The sequence below is a fragment of the Pteropus medius genome, unplaced genomic scaffold (assembly GCF_902729225.1).
Source record: "Pteropus medius unplaced genomic scaffold, Ma_sr-lr_union100, whole genome shotgun sequence".
NCBI classification, from domain to species: domain Eukaryota; kingdom Metazoa; phylum Chordata; class Mammalia; order Chiroptera; family Pteropodidae; genus Pteropus; species Pteropus medius.
In genome coordinates, this window is record NW_024347791.1 from 523121 (window position 1) to 535778 (window position 12658).

A 12658-nucleotide genomic window follows, 5' to 3' on the forward strand; every position below is an offset into this window, starting at 1 on the left:
GGACTGAGAGAGACAGATCAGGGCATGTGGGAGAGGTGTGACTTAGGGGTCAGCAGACCTGGGGTCAGCATCGCTCACTACCCATGTGACTTTGGCGGTCGCCTAACCTTTGCACTTCGTTCCTTCACTGCCATACACAGGGGTAACAGGGCAGGTCCGCCTCGAAAGGGGTTTGGGACATTTAAGTGGCAAAAACCCCTCACAGCTCCTGGCACATACGTAGACTGTCCTTTCTCCCTGTCCCCTCCTCCCCTGCTGTGCTCCCACCTGGGTGGAGGGTCCTGACCCCGCTCTGCTGCCCATTCCTGCCCAGTTAGTTACAGGATCCAGCCCCCCAGCCCTGTTTAATTCAAACAGACTTTTATCCGGAACCTGCTTAGGGCAGACCTGAGAGTGAGACTCTAGACCTGACCAGAACCGGTGGCTGCCGTCAGGGAGCACTCCATCCAGAGTGGGAGACAGACCCAGGTGTCAGTTGATGTGGCACCTGGCCAGTTACTTGCCCCCTGCTGCCCCTTACCTTCCAGTATCTTTATTGTACTTTTCACCTACTGAAATACACGTTTATTCCTTTATGATCCGCCCCCCGATCCCCAATACCCCAGAGCTCTCAGGGGCTCGGTCTCATGTGCTCATGTGGCTGCCACAGCACCGATGCCCAGGGACACAAGCTAGAGTGTCGACGTAAAGTCCTGGGCTACGATTGGACCTTCTTCTCTCCCACTGCTGTCCCTACCACAGCCATGACCACCTGCTCTGCCTGGATGGAGGGGGCGTGAAAGGCCTGATCATCATCCAGCTCCTCATCGCCATCGAGAAGGCCTCGGGCGTCGCTACCAAGGACCTCTTTGACTGGGTGGCAGGGACCAGTACTGGGGGCATCCTGGCCCTGGCCATTTTGCACAGTGAGGGCAGCCCCCTGGGCAATGGGCAGGGCGGGATGGGGTCGAGTCCTACAATCATCTGGGTAGGCTTGTCTCAGCTCAAGTGGTGTCTCCTTCATGGAGCTGTCTGAGCTGTGTGATACTCCCTGTGGGGGAGCCTCCCCAAACAGGGTCCAGCCCCACTCAGGTGGGAACTGGCCTCAGCCTTGGCATCCCTGACCGTGATGTGATCCCTGCCCAGTGCAGTCGAATTCCAGACTCTCCAAGCACCCTCCGGATCTGAAGGCACCAGGAGAGGACCCTCCTGCACCCAGAGCATCAGGGCCAGGCCTGTGCTGGGTGCTGGGGACACGGGATTAAGTCAGGGATTGTCCTACCCAGGGAGGCCCCGTCTGATGGGGGCGGTGCAGGCATCTGGGCGCCTTCACCGAGGGAGGAGGCCATGGCTCTGCAATCCAAGGCATGCAGAGACATGAGCACAGCCAGCCCGGGAGCCACGGCCGTGGGCTCTGGGGACAAGACGATCAGCAGTTGGCAAGTTGCCGGGATTTCGTCATCGCAACAGTTGACTGCCTGGGTTTTCACATCTTTTTAATGATTCTCATCGTAGCCTTGTGAGGTTACAGCTGGGGAAACTGAGGACCAGAGAGGGTTACCCAGTGAGTCAGGCAGAGCCAGGCCAGGTCTCCATCCGTACGCTCAGCTCTCTCCCCTGGCTACAGGCCCCAGGTTCCCTCTCTGGTCTTCAGTTCCTGTCTTCAGTGAGAGAAGAGCCATCCTGGGCCCACCTCTGCTGGGGACATCAGGTGGGGGAGGGCAGGGAAGAGGTCCTAGCCCCTCTTCCAGAAAGGGTCACTTCCTTCTGCAGGGGACATTTCATCCAGGGTCTTCAGACCCCCAGAGCTATGGAAGGGATCTGAGAAATTATCCAGTTCACTCTCTCACAGAGGCAGAAACCCCCCTCTGCAGCTGGCCTGCTTGCATACCCCTGGCAGGTCCCGTGAGGTGCAAACTGCCCCTTTGACCCTGTCTGTCGTTGGAGGCTCAGAGGACAGGGCTGGTCCTTCTAGTCAGGGTGGACCTAGATTTACAGGCTTATATACATTCAGGGTCCTTTAAGGAAAATAATACAAAATTATAAATACAAAGGCAGGTACAGAGCCTTGGGCAGCCGAAGGGGACATCTGCCTGTGTGGGAAGGTCCAAAAGAGGGGCCCAGGTGCCCGAGCTTGCTCAGCGCCCTGTCTCCTGCCACCTCAGGTCACTGCTGGCCTCTGGTTCCCGAGCCGGCGTGTGCTCGGGCCCCGTGTCGGGCATGACCCTCGCGTCTCTCCCCACCTCAACCCCCTTGTTCCTAGGCAAGTCCATGGCCTACATGCGTGGCGTGTACTTTCGCATGAAGGACGAGGTGTTCCGGGGCTCGCGGCCCTACGAGTCGGGGCCCCTGGAGGAGTTCCTGAAGCGGGAGTTTGGAGAGCACACCAAGATGACGGACATCAAGAAGCCCAAGTAAGCCTCCGCAGTGGGGTACCCTTCGGCTGTTTCTGGGGGCAGAGGGCTCCCTGTCATGGTCTGGTTAAAGCTGAGGGGGTGGGGGGAGCAGCTTCTTCTCATGTAAATGAGGGGCTTCTCCCGGAGGAGACAAGTGTGCAGAACACTCTTGACCCATGTATTTCGGTGTTTTTCCACCAAAACGGCACATCTTGGGGTCAGAGGGGGTCAATTTTCATTCAACACACACTCAGGACTTCTTTGCTGAGCATGGCTCTGCCCCAGGCTGGCGGGGTGTGTGCGTGCGTGTGTGTGCGCGTGCGTGTGCATGCGTGTGTGCGTGCGTGTGCACGTGCGTGCACAGCCACCAGAAAGGCTCACAGTCTGGTTGGGAGATAAGTGACCTGAAGAAAATGGCAGCCAGGGCAAGGCAGCGTATGCTTATGCTTAAAAGGTCCCAGAAGAGCCTACAGAACCCCCACCCCAGAATGACTTTATTGTCTCTTTAATGCCTGTGTCACCTGCCAGACAGTGAGCTCCCTGAAGTAGGAATATGACTGCCTTGTTTTTCCTTTGGCCCCAGCTCCTGGCACAGTGCCTCTCCCAGAGCAGCCCATTGAAAAGTCTTTATCAACCAATTAACTATGGGAGCAACAGGGGGCAGAGGACTGAGAGTGAAGTAGTCAGGGAGGGCTTCCTGGAGGAAGCGAAGTAGGAGCAACGCCTAGAGGGTTCGGAAGGATTTCTTTTTATAATAAAGCTTTTTCATTGAAGAATAATGAGTAGTCTTTTAAGAAAATTGGATAATACACAGAATACAAAGAGAAGGAAAATATCTATGATTTATTAACCAAAAGATGTTTTAAAAACATTTTTGTGTATTTTATCCTAGATGTTTTTTTCTTTCTTATGGTGAAATAGAACTTACATTTAGAAAAGTACATAAACCAGTTCAATGAATGATTATAAAGCAAACACATGCCCACCAGCCAAGTTCAAAGCCCCCTGAGTATGTGCCCCGCCCCATCACAGCTCCCGCCCTCCTGTCCTCCCACCCCCGGGTAGCTGCTCCCCTGACTGGTGTGAAATGGGGTTTCCTGGCTTTTCTGTATGGTTTTGCCACCTGTGAGTGCAGCCCCAAACAGCACGGTCATGGTCTCTTCTTTCCATCACTGCTTCGTTTGTCAGCGTGGTCCCTGCCGTTGAGTGCAGCTGTACTTCATTCATTCTCGTCCCTCCTGTGACTGTGCCCCACAGTTTACTCTTCGAATACTTTAGAGAGACACTTGGGTCGTTGCCAGATTAGAGGTCTTGGGAAGAGTGCTGTGGTGAACGTCTTGGGACTGGTTGTCCGACCCCACCCCGTGGGTACGGGTGCCCTTGGGTATGCCTAGGGGGAGAGCTGGAGTCTCGAGTCTCAGAGGGAGTGGCCTCACCTCTCAGGTTCTGCCCCACTGTTTCCAAGGTGCTGGTTTCTCTCTCCTCTCCATTCACTGTGTTTGAGTGTTCCTGTTGCTCTGCATTCTTGCTAACGTTTGCTTATTGTCAAACGTTTTTATCTTTACAAATCTGGGGGCGGGGTGGGGGTTATAAGGTGGTGTCTGCGGTTTGCATTTTCGTTCCGTGATGACTGGGGAGGTTGAACAGCTTTTCATAGGTTTAAAGGTCATTTGGATCTTCGTTGATAGAGTTCCTGTTCAAGTGTTATGCCTATTTTTGGCAAAATTGGGTCGTGTGATTTTTGGATTATGAGATTCCTTCATGATCGTCTTTATTCTTTGAAAACTAGTCCTTTGATGGATATATGGAAATCTTTTCGCCCACTCCATGGCTTGTCTATTCACGCTCTTTACGGTGTTGTATTGGGGAATGGGTGTTCTTAATGTAGTAGAATTTATAAATATTTTAGAGTTTGTGCTTTTTATTTCTCATTTAAGAACCCTTCCTTAACTGGAGGGAGGAAGCAGCCCACTGTGTTAGGTGGGAAAGCTCCCTAGAGGCACCTTTTATGTTTAGGTCTTTAATCAACCTGGAATTGATCTGTGTATTGGGGAACTTCATCTTTCCATGTGAATAACCAGTTTCCCCAGCCTCATCTGTGCAGAGTCTGTTTTCTCCTCCAGGTCTGCAGGCCTTGCCTCCTTGGCAGTGGGTCAAGGGTCCTTGCTCACATCTGTTTCTGGCTGTGTTCTGCTCCATTGGCTGGATGATGTCTGTGCCTGTGCCCAGGGCCTCAATCTGCAGTGTTTTACTAAGTCCTGATATTCGGGGCAGCAGGGCCTCCCACCGTTACCTTCATCTTCGAGAGTCGTGGCTATTCTCGGAGGCACTGTAACAAAGTGGTTAAGATCATGCACCCTAAAGTTTCCTTTTCTGGAAAACGAGAATACTGTACTACGTGCTTTCTGGAGTTTTCATGAGGAGTAAAAATGTTAATATTTATAAAGCACTTAAAAAGCACTTGGCACATTGGAAGTACTATATAAAGGTTATTTGTTGCTATTTGTGTTTCCATATAAATTGTAGAGTTTCTAGATTGCCAAATTCTACAGAATCAAATCCTTTTGGATTTGATTGAGGTTTGTACCAGGGAGATCCAACACTGAATCTGTGAGCTTATCTGGGGGAGAACTGACATCTGAAAACACCGAGTCTTCCAATTAGAGAGCATTGTATAAAGTTTCTCAGTACAGTTTTATAATTTTATCTTGCGAGATCTTATACATGGGCTCTTTTTATTCATAGGTCTTGCATATGTTTTGTGCTATTGCAAATTATTCATTTTTAAACATTTCATTTTCTAACCGTAGCTGGTATTTAGAAATACCATTTTAAAAAAAAGTTTTAATTGTGGTAAAATACACACAAAATTTACCATCTTAATCATTTTTAAGTATATAGTTCAGTAGCGTTAAGTATATTTACATTATCATGTACCTAATCTCCTGAACTTTTTCATCTTGTAAAACTGACACTCTCTACCCATTAAACAACTGTCCATGTCCCTCTCCTCCAGCACCTGGCAGCTGCCATTCTACTTTATGTTCTGTGAGTTTGACTACTCTAAGTACCTCATGTAAGTGGAATCATACAGTGTTTGTCTCTTTGTGATTGGCGTAGTTCACTTAGCGCAATGTCCTCAAGATTCATCCGTGCTGTAGCATGTATCTGAATTCCGTTCCTTTTTAAGACTGAATAATATTCCATTGCACGTCTATAACACATTTTGTTTATCCATTCATCTGTTGACAAACATTTGAGTTGTTTCCTCCTATTAACTATTATGAATAATGCTGCTATGCACATGGGTGTACAAGTACCTGTTCAAGTCACTGCTTTCAATTCCTGGTACCTTTTGTAGAGAGAATTCTAATGGATTAAGTTTGCTAATATTTTGTTTAGGATTTTGCATCCACGTTCCTGATTTAATTAATTGATTTAAGCAATTCTATAAACCTTATCTGTCATTGATCTTCTGTATTTTAAATCTATCTTGTTTTTTTTAAGTCTCACAAGATGCTATTATTATTTTTCAAGATTGATGTTCATTTAGATTTTATTTAGCAGCGTTCTGGTAAACCAGATCTGTGGAGAGGAAAGTCCTGAATTGTAGTCTTTGCCAATTCCCATGGCATAAATACTCCCATCATGGCCGATTTCAAACTACTAACAGTTTAGCAACCAGCTTGCGAGATTTAACAATAGGTTCTCATGAGAACAATGCGAGCTCCCTTCAGCACACCATTGGGTATGTGTGTGTGTGTGTATGTATATGTTTATGCATATACATATCTGTATGTATATTTATACGTACATACATTCTTTTCTGCATCTCAGACTTCCATCTCTGACCACTTTGCTTCTGCCTAAAGTATGTCCTTTGGACTTTCCTATAGAGTGTCTACTGGTAGTGAATCCTGCGCTTGCAGAGTTATCTGAAAATAGGTTTATTTCACTCTCATCAATTGAAAATAGTTTTATTTTGCTCTTATTCTTGTTGGGTATAGAATGCTAGGTTGGTGATTTTCTTGTAGGGCATGGAGGATATCATTTTGTCTTCTTTGAGCTTCCATTGTTGCATTTGCAAGGTCAATTCCAATCTAATTGTTACTTCTTTGAAGGTAATTGGTCTTTTTTCTCTGGACATTTTTATTTGTTTATTTTTGGTGCTCTAAAGTTGCATTGTGATATATTTAGATATAAATTTCTTCTAACTTATCCTGCATGGGATTTGTTGGTCTTCTATTTTCTATCATTTCCCGTCTCTGTTACATTCTGAATAATTTCTTCTTACCTATTTTCCAATTCACAAATCCTCTCTTTAGCTTTATCTAAATTTCCATTTAATCCATTCACTGAGTATTTTATTCTATTGGTTTGTTGTTTAATTTCAGAAGTATTTTTTAGTTCTTCAAATCTTCTAGATCATTACTTTTACTCTCCTATTCTCTGAAGATAGTATCAAGCTTGTCTTTGATATCTTTGAACATTGTAAGCATAGCTGTTTTATAATCTTTGTTTGAGGATTCAAATATCTGCAATCTGTGTAGGTATGTTTTGTTGTTTGTGTTGGTTTATGCTGGTTCTTATTCAGGGTATTTTATTTCATCGTGTGCTTCCCTCCCCCTCACCCCCATCTTTTAACTATGTTGTGTTCTTTAGTACTGAAAATAATATGTGCAGATTATACGAGGCCTAGAATGAGAGTGTCTTTCTTCAAAGTGTCTTGTGTTATTTATTTCAGGTACCTAAGTACACTACTGTCTAGAGCCACTGTAAATTCTTGGCATGAAGGCTTAGAGACTTCCCCCAGGTGATGTGAATTTAGACTCCAAATCTGAAGACATTTTAGTTTGTGGTTATTCATTTTCAGTGATTTTTTTCTCCCTTCTTTGTCTAGTGCCAAGGCACCTTTCTTCATAGCCTTCAAGGGTGGGGAAGGAGCGAGTTTATTTCTAGTTTACCTTACCCAAGAGTGTAGCCCTTTGAGATCCCAACCTAAAAGAGGGAGAATTTCTCATTAGACCCCTAACCTTTGGTGGTCCCTGGGCTTTGACTTTGGCCCACTGGCCCCATGCGGCCATCAACACTGAAGTTCAAATTTACTGAGTTTAGCATCTATCTTCAGGTCAAAGCTGAATCTGTGTGACACTTACCTCTCTGGGTTCTTCTTTATCCTCAGAATTTAGCCTGGTGTTCCCTTTTTATCTTGTCAGGTCTTCTATGCTTCTAGGTAGATTTTTTAAAAAAAATTTTTTCCAGCACTTAGTTTTTTGTTCAGTGGGAAGATTGTTCAATTCACCTTCTCACAGTATTTCCAGGAATGGAAAACTAACGTTTTTTTGTTTGTTTGTTTGTTTTTGTTTTTCCCTAGCAGAGTTTTTTGTTTCCTTTCCTTGATATCTATCTTTACAACATAACAATTATATTTTTGTTACTCTGAACTCCTTGCAAGAATGATTTCGAATGGCTGTAAAACACTTCCTTGTGTACTTACTCCCTTCTGACATTTAGATCAGTTCATTTTTCACTATAATAAATTACACTGTAGTCTATAGCCATGCCACCCGGAATGTACCCGATCTCGTCTGATCGTGGAAGCTAAGCAGGGTCAGGCCTGGTTAGTACTTGGATGGGCGACTGACTACCTAGGAAGACGAGATGTTGTAGGCGTTAAAAAAAATTTAATTTAATTTAAAAATAAATAAATTACACTGTGTGATTAGCCTTATACAAAGTGGTTTTCATTGTAACTAAGGTTATTCCTTTAGGATAGATTTTCCAAAATGGAATTCCCAGACCAAAGAGCCAGGACGTTGGTAAGGGTTTTAATACATATTAGTTTCCAAGGGGGCTGTGCCAGTCTGTCTACCCCAGAGTATTTACGAATGTCTGCGTCAATCAAGACAAGTCTTCTTTAATAGACTATAGACTCTCATGGCAGGTAGAACATTGACGAGGTATCAAAGGTGACACAGTGAAGTCTCCTTCCACTCCTGTCCCAGAGATACAGCCACCAAGCAGTCCCCTGCCCCAGAGACAGCTCAGTGTTGCCGGGTGCTGCTCATGGGCCCTTTCAGAATTGCCTCTGACGAAGCAAATAGGTACATAGGTTTTGGGGGGGGTTGTTTTTAAATAAATGGTGGCATACTGACACTATCCTGACCCTTGCCTTTCTAGTTGACCATAAATCTTGGTGCTCAGCGCCTATCAGTACATAAAGCACTCCTTAGTCCTTCTGCAGTGACACTGGGCGGGGGAACCGTGGGGCGGGGAACTGACCCGCTGATGGACAGTTCAGTCGTTGCCAGTCTTTTGCTTTAACAGCCGACGCTGCTGTTAGTAGCCTTATGCGCGCCCCTCTGCACACGTGTGAGAGCATCTTAGGGTGAATTCCCAGAAGCAGATCGCCAAGGGCGGATGGGTCAGTGACTTCAGGTGTCCTCCTCCTCGTTTCTTTCCAGGGTGATGCTGACAGGGACACTGTCTGACCGGCAGCCCGCTGAACTTCACCTCTTCCGGAATTACGATGCTCCAGAGACTGTACGGGAGCCTCGTTTCAACCAGAATATTAACCTAAAGCCTCTAACTCAGCCCTCAGGTTACAACCACATTTGATGCATCTGTGGGAAACAATTGGCCTGTGAGTTGGCAGGGTGGTGGGTGGGAGTTGCAGGCTTGCTGCCGGAAACCCCCAGCCCAGCACCCTCCCACCCGCTGCCCCGAGTCCTTACAGGCTGGCAGCAGGCAGAGCTGGGGAGCTGCCAGGGCTCGAGCAGGCTAGAGGAGGCTCCTGGAGGCCCCGCAGCTGCACCCTGCCTTCCACAAGGATGGCAGGGCCAGACGTCAGGCCTGCTCCTGAAGGGTCCCCAGCCTTTACCTCTTCCTGCAGCCCTGTACACACACACACGCACACCACCAAGATCTGATGCACGCGGGTTTTACACCAGTCCCACTAGGCCACCTTCCTCCCCAACCCCAGAGCAGCTGGTGTGGCGGGCAGCCCGGAGCAGTGGGGCAGCCCCCACCTACTTCCGGCCTAATGGGCGTTTCCTGGATGGCGGGCTGCTGGCCAACAACCCCACGCTGGACGCCATGACTGAGATCCATGAGTACAACCAGGACATGATCCGCAAGGTGAGAGCCACTCAGGTTGGAGGGGCCTGACATGACCGCCCACTGCAGCCACCCCGTTCCAGCAAACTTTAACTAAGGACTGACTCCTAGGAGAGCAATTGACTTTTATTCATGCGTTCATTGATCTGGGCACTCAGAGCAGATGTATCTTGCACTTGAACCTGCTCATTGGTGGTGTCTGCCTAAAGCACTGTGCTAGGAGGGGTTCTGAGGCCCAGTCCGGACTAAGTGGTGCAGAACGTTACAATCAGGTAGTGTCTGCTGTTCGTGGGGAGGGCCGCATGTGTCCCAGTACATGCCACTCCCCGTCCTAGCCACTGCCCAGCTGGGGGACACACACTTGCCCTTAAGTTGCTCCCATCCAGGGGAGACAGTGCGTGAACAAAGGCTCGCCTTTCCTAGTGTTTCGGGCGCTGCAGTAGAGGACTGTGCTGGCGCCCAGGAGGGGCCCCACCTCTGCTGGGAGACCTGGGAGCTAGGAAAAGGCGAGCAGAGGAGGGGACCCCACCCTGAGCCCTTCGGGGACAGGGCAATGCAGAGTCAGTGATCTGGAGGAGGAGAAGTGGACCTCAGCCCAAGGAGCTTGGTGCAGAGGTGGCGAGGCCCACACGTGCCAGCAGGGGCAGTGCGGTGCAGTGGCCTGAGCTCAGGCCCTGGGGTCACACAACCTCTGGTTTTGGGCCCTGGCTCTGGCCACGCTTCCCTTCAGCCACTGAACGGTGTTCCTGATAGAACTGGCCTGGGGATCGTCAGGAAGCTCCCACGTGCTCCTGTCTGTAAAGTGTTTAGGACAGTGCCTGACCCCATGTGCCATGTCCTTGCTGGCTGTGGTTGTCACTGCGGCCATCACTAAGTCCTGGATGCGTGGCGCTAGGCAGGGGCCGTCAGAGCGACGAGCGCCCTCTAGGGGCCAAACAGGGCAGGGCGGGCTCCCTGGAGGAGGAGGGATCCCGAGACTGGGATGGGGAAGGGTCCTTCTATGACACAGGTGAGTAGGAGTGACTCACCAACGTCGCCCAGCAGATTGGCAGCGAGCTTGTTCCAGAGCAAAGGAGGAGGCAGCACAAGCTGTGCCACCACTGGAGGCCCATCCTCCATCCTCGTGCGTCCCCAGGCCCCCAGCACTGGCCCCTCTCTCACCACGGGGCGCCCCTCACCCTTGGAAAGGTCCACTGGGGGAAGGTCTCCCCTGACCACCCCTGCCTGTCTCCAACAGGGTCAGAGCAACAAGGTGAAGAAACTCTCCATCGTTGTCTCTCTGGGGACAGGGAGGTCCCCGCAGGTGCCTGTGACCTGCGTGGATGTCTTCCGTCCCAGCAACCCCTGGGAACTGGCTAAGACTGTTTTTGGGGCCAAGGAACTGGGCAAGATGGTGGTGGACTGTGTGAGTATGATCCTCCCTGGGCCCACTCCCCTCGGGGCCTCAGCCCCTGGATGACGCCTTCACCGCCTTTCGTGGTACCCTGGGTGTCAGGGACACTTTGTTGACCCTCTTTAGCCAGTTCCCTGATTCAGAGTCTCAGTCCTGGCAGAGACCCTCAGTGACCGCCTGTAGCAGGGGTTTTCAAGCATCTTTTTTAGTTGTGGATCCCTTCCTTCAAACAGCCCTGTGCGGAAGCCCAGCCTATCAGATGAACGAAAACTGCAAGGGGTGGGGATGCAGAGGTCTGTCCAACCCCAACACACACACATTGGCCTTGACTTGAATGGGAGCTGCTGAGCCTCCATGGAAACCATAGACCATGCCCCCTGATTGCACAGCTGGACAGTCACTGCAGCCCAGGGAAGGGAACTTGCCTAAAGTCGCTCTGCTGATAGGTGGCTGAGCCAGACTGGAACCTGGGGCTCCTCAGGTAGGGACTGTGGGTGTGGCGTGTGCTGGGTACTTATAGAGGCTGCTTCTCGCCAGTGCACAGATCCGGATGGGCGGGCCGTGGACCGGGCCCGGGCCTGGTGCGAGATGGTCGGCATCCAGTACTTCAGGTGAGGGCTCGGCCGGCCCTGGCCCCCAGCCCCACTTCTTGGCCTGGCCAGACCTGGTGACCTTCCCAGCCCGTCCTTGGCATGGACTTCCCCTTTCCCAAGTTGTAGCGCTTGTCCCCCACCCAGGCCAAGATTCCTGGGGTGACTCCTCCTTGACTTGGACAGATTGAACCCCCAGCTGGGGACAGACATCATGCTGGACGAGGTCAGTGACACAGTGCTGGTCAACGCCCTTTGGGAGACCGAGGTCTACATCTACGAGCACCGGGAGCAGTTCCAGAAGCTCATCCAGCTGCTGCTCTCGCCGTAAGGCTGCCAGGCCCCCAGCCACCCCCATCCTACCCTCACCCAACCCTGCTGCGGAGGTGGGCCAGGCCCAAGCACCGCTCCGCTGGGCGGAGCCAGGCCCAGGCAGCTCTGTCCACAGACCGGGCCTCAGAAGGTGCTGGGCTTCCTGCCTGAGGCTGGTGCCGAAGGCCTCTCGCTCCCTCTGTCCCAGTCTTCTGGCACTTTATGTCATTCCAGGCTTAGAAAGCCTAGAGCCTCACTGGGACCCTCTCCCTGACAGCCAAGAACATTGACTCCGTGCCCCACTCCACCCCCATCAGCTCAAACACTAAGGGTGCCTGTGTATGCCCCCAACTCCGGCCTCCCAGAGGGCCTTAGGCTCTTCCAGGTCCCCTGGGGGCGCAGCTGCCCCTTCCACTCTCTGCCTTCTTCCCTGGGAGCTGGACTAGAGAAACTGGCCATCGCCTACCCCATCAGCAGGGAAGCCTGTGCTCTGGGAATGGGGTTCTCCATTCGACTTTGCCCCTCAGCACACACCCAGCCACCTGCGCCCCAAGCGCTGCCCCACCCTGTGAGCTCGCCTCGGCTCTCAAAGGTTGCTCCTGTGACTTGAGTTTCTCTTCCCAACAGGCAGTTGGTTTGTAAGTGGGCTGGGGCTGCCCTAAGCTGTGAAATAAATGGTTTGATTCCATTTCTGCTGTGTCGTGTGTACTGTGGTGTGAGTGTCCCTTGTCTTCCCACCCGCCAGCTCCCCGCAGCCATGACCTTCAGCCTGACTGTCATCTTCCTATGCCTACTCATGTGGCCCCTCTTTCCCGGGGTCCCCGAATCAGGCTGGTGAGAGTGTTCAGAGGCGGCAGCCAGGCCTACCTGTC

The 12658-nt window shown here is 50.5% G+C and overlaps 1 protein-coding gene across 8 annotated transcripts in view; it reads left to right on the plus strand.

Moving 5' to 3' along the window:
• Nucleotides 1–12474, plus strand: part of PLA2G6 (phospholipase A2 group VI) — a 53381-nt gene extending 40907 nt beyond the window's left edge. For all 8 annotated transcript variants that reach the window (XM_039877703.1, XM_039877696.1, XM_039877699.1 and 5 more), the window contains 7 exons: nucleotides 742–905; nucleotides 2243–2393; nucleotides 8840–8976; nucleotides 9358–9512; nucleotides 10729–10896; nucleotides 11422–11495; nucleotides 11661–12474. In XM_039877703.1, the coding sequence (XP_039733637.1) occupies nucleotides 742–905; nucleotides 2243–2393; nucleotides 8840–8976; nucleotides 9358–9512; nucleotides 10729–10896; nucleotides 11422–11495; nucleotides 11661–11805 (994 nt within the window). In that variant the 3' untranslated portion in view covers nucleotides 11806–12474. The remainder of the gene's footprint in view (nucleotides 1–741; nucleotides 906–2242; nucleotides 2394–8839; nucleotides 8977–9357; nucleotides 9513–10728; nucleotides 10897–11421; nucleotides 11496–11660) is intronic.
• Nucleotides 12475–12658: the final 184 nt, after the last annotated feature.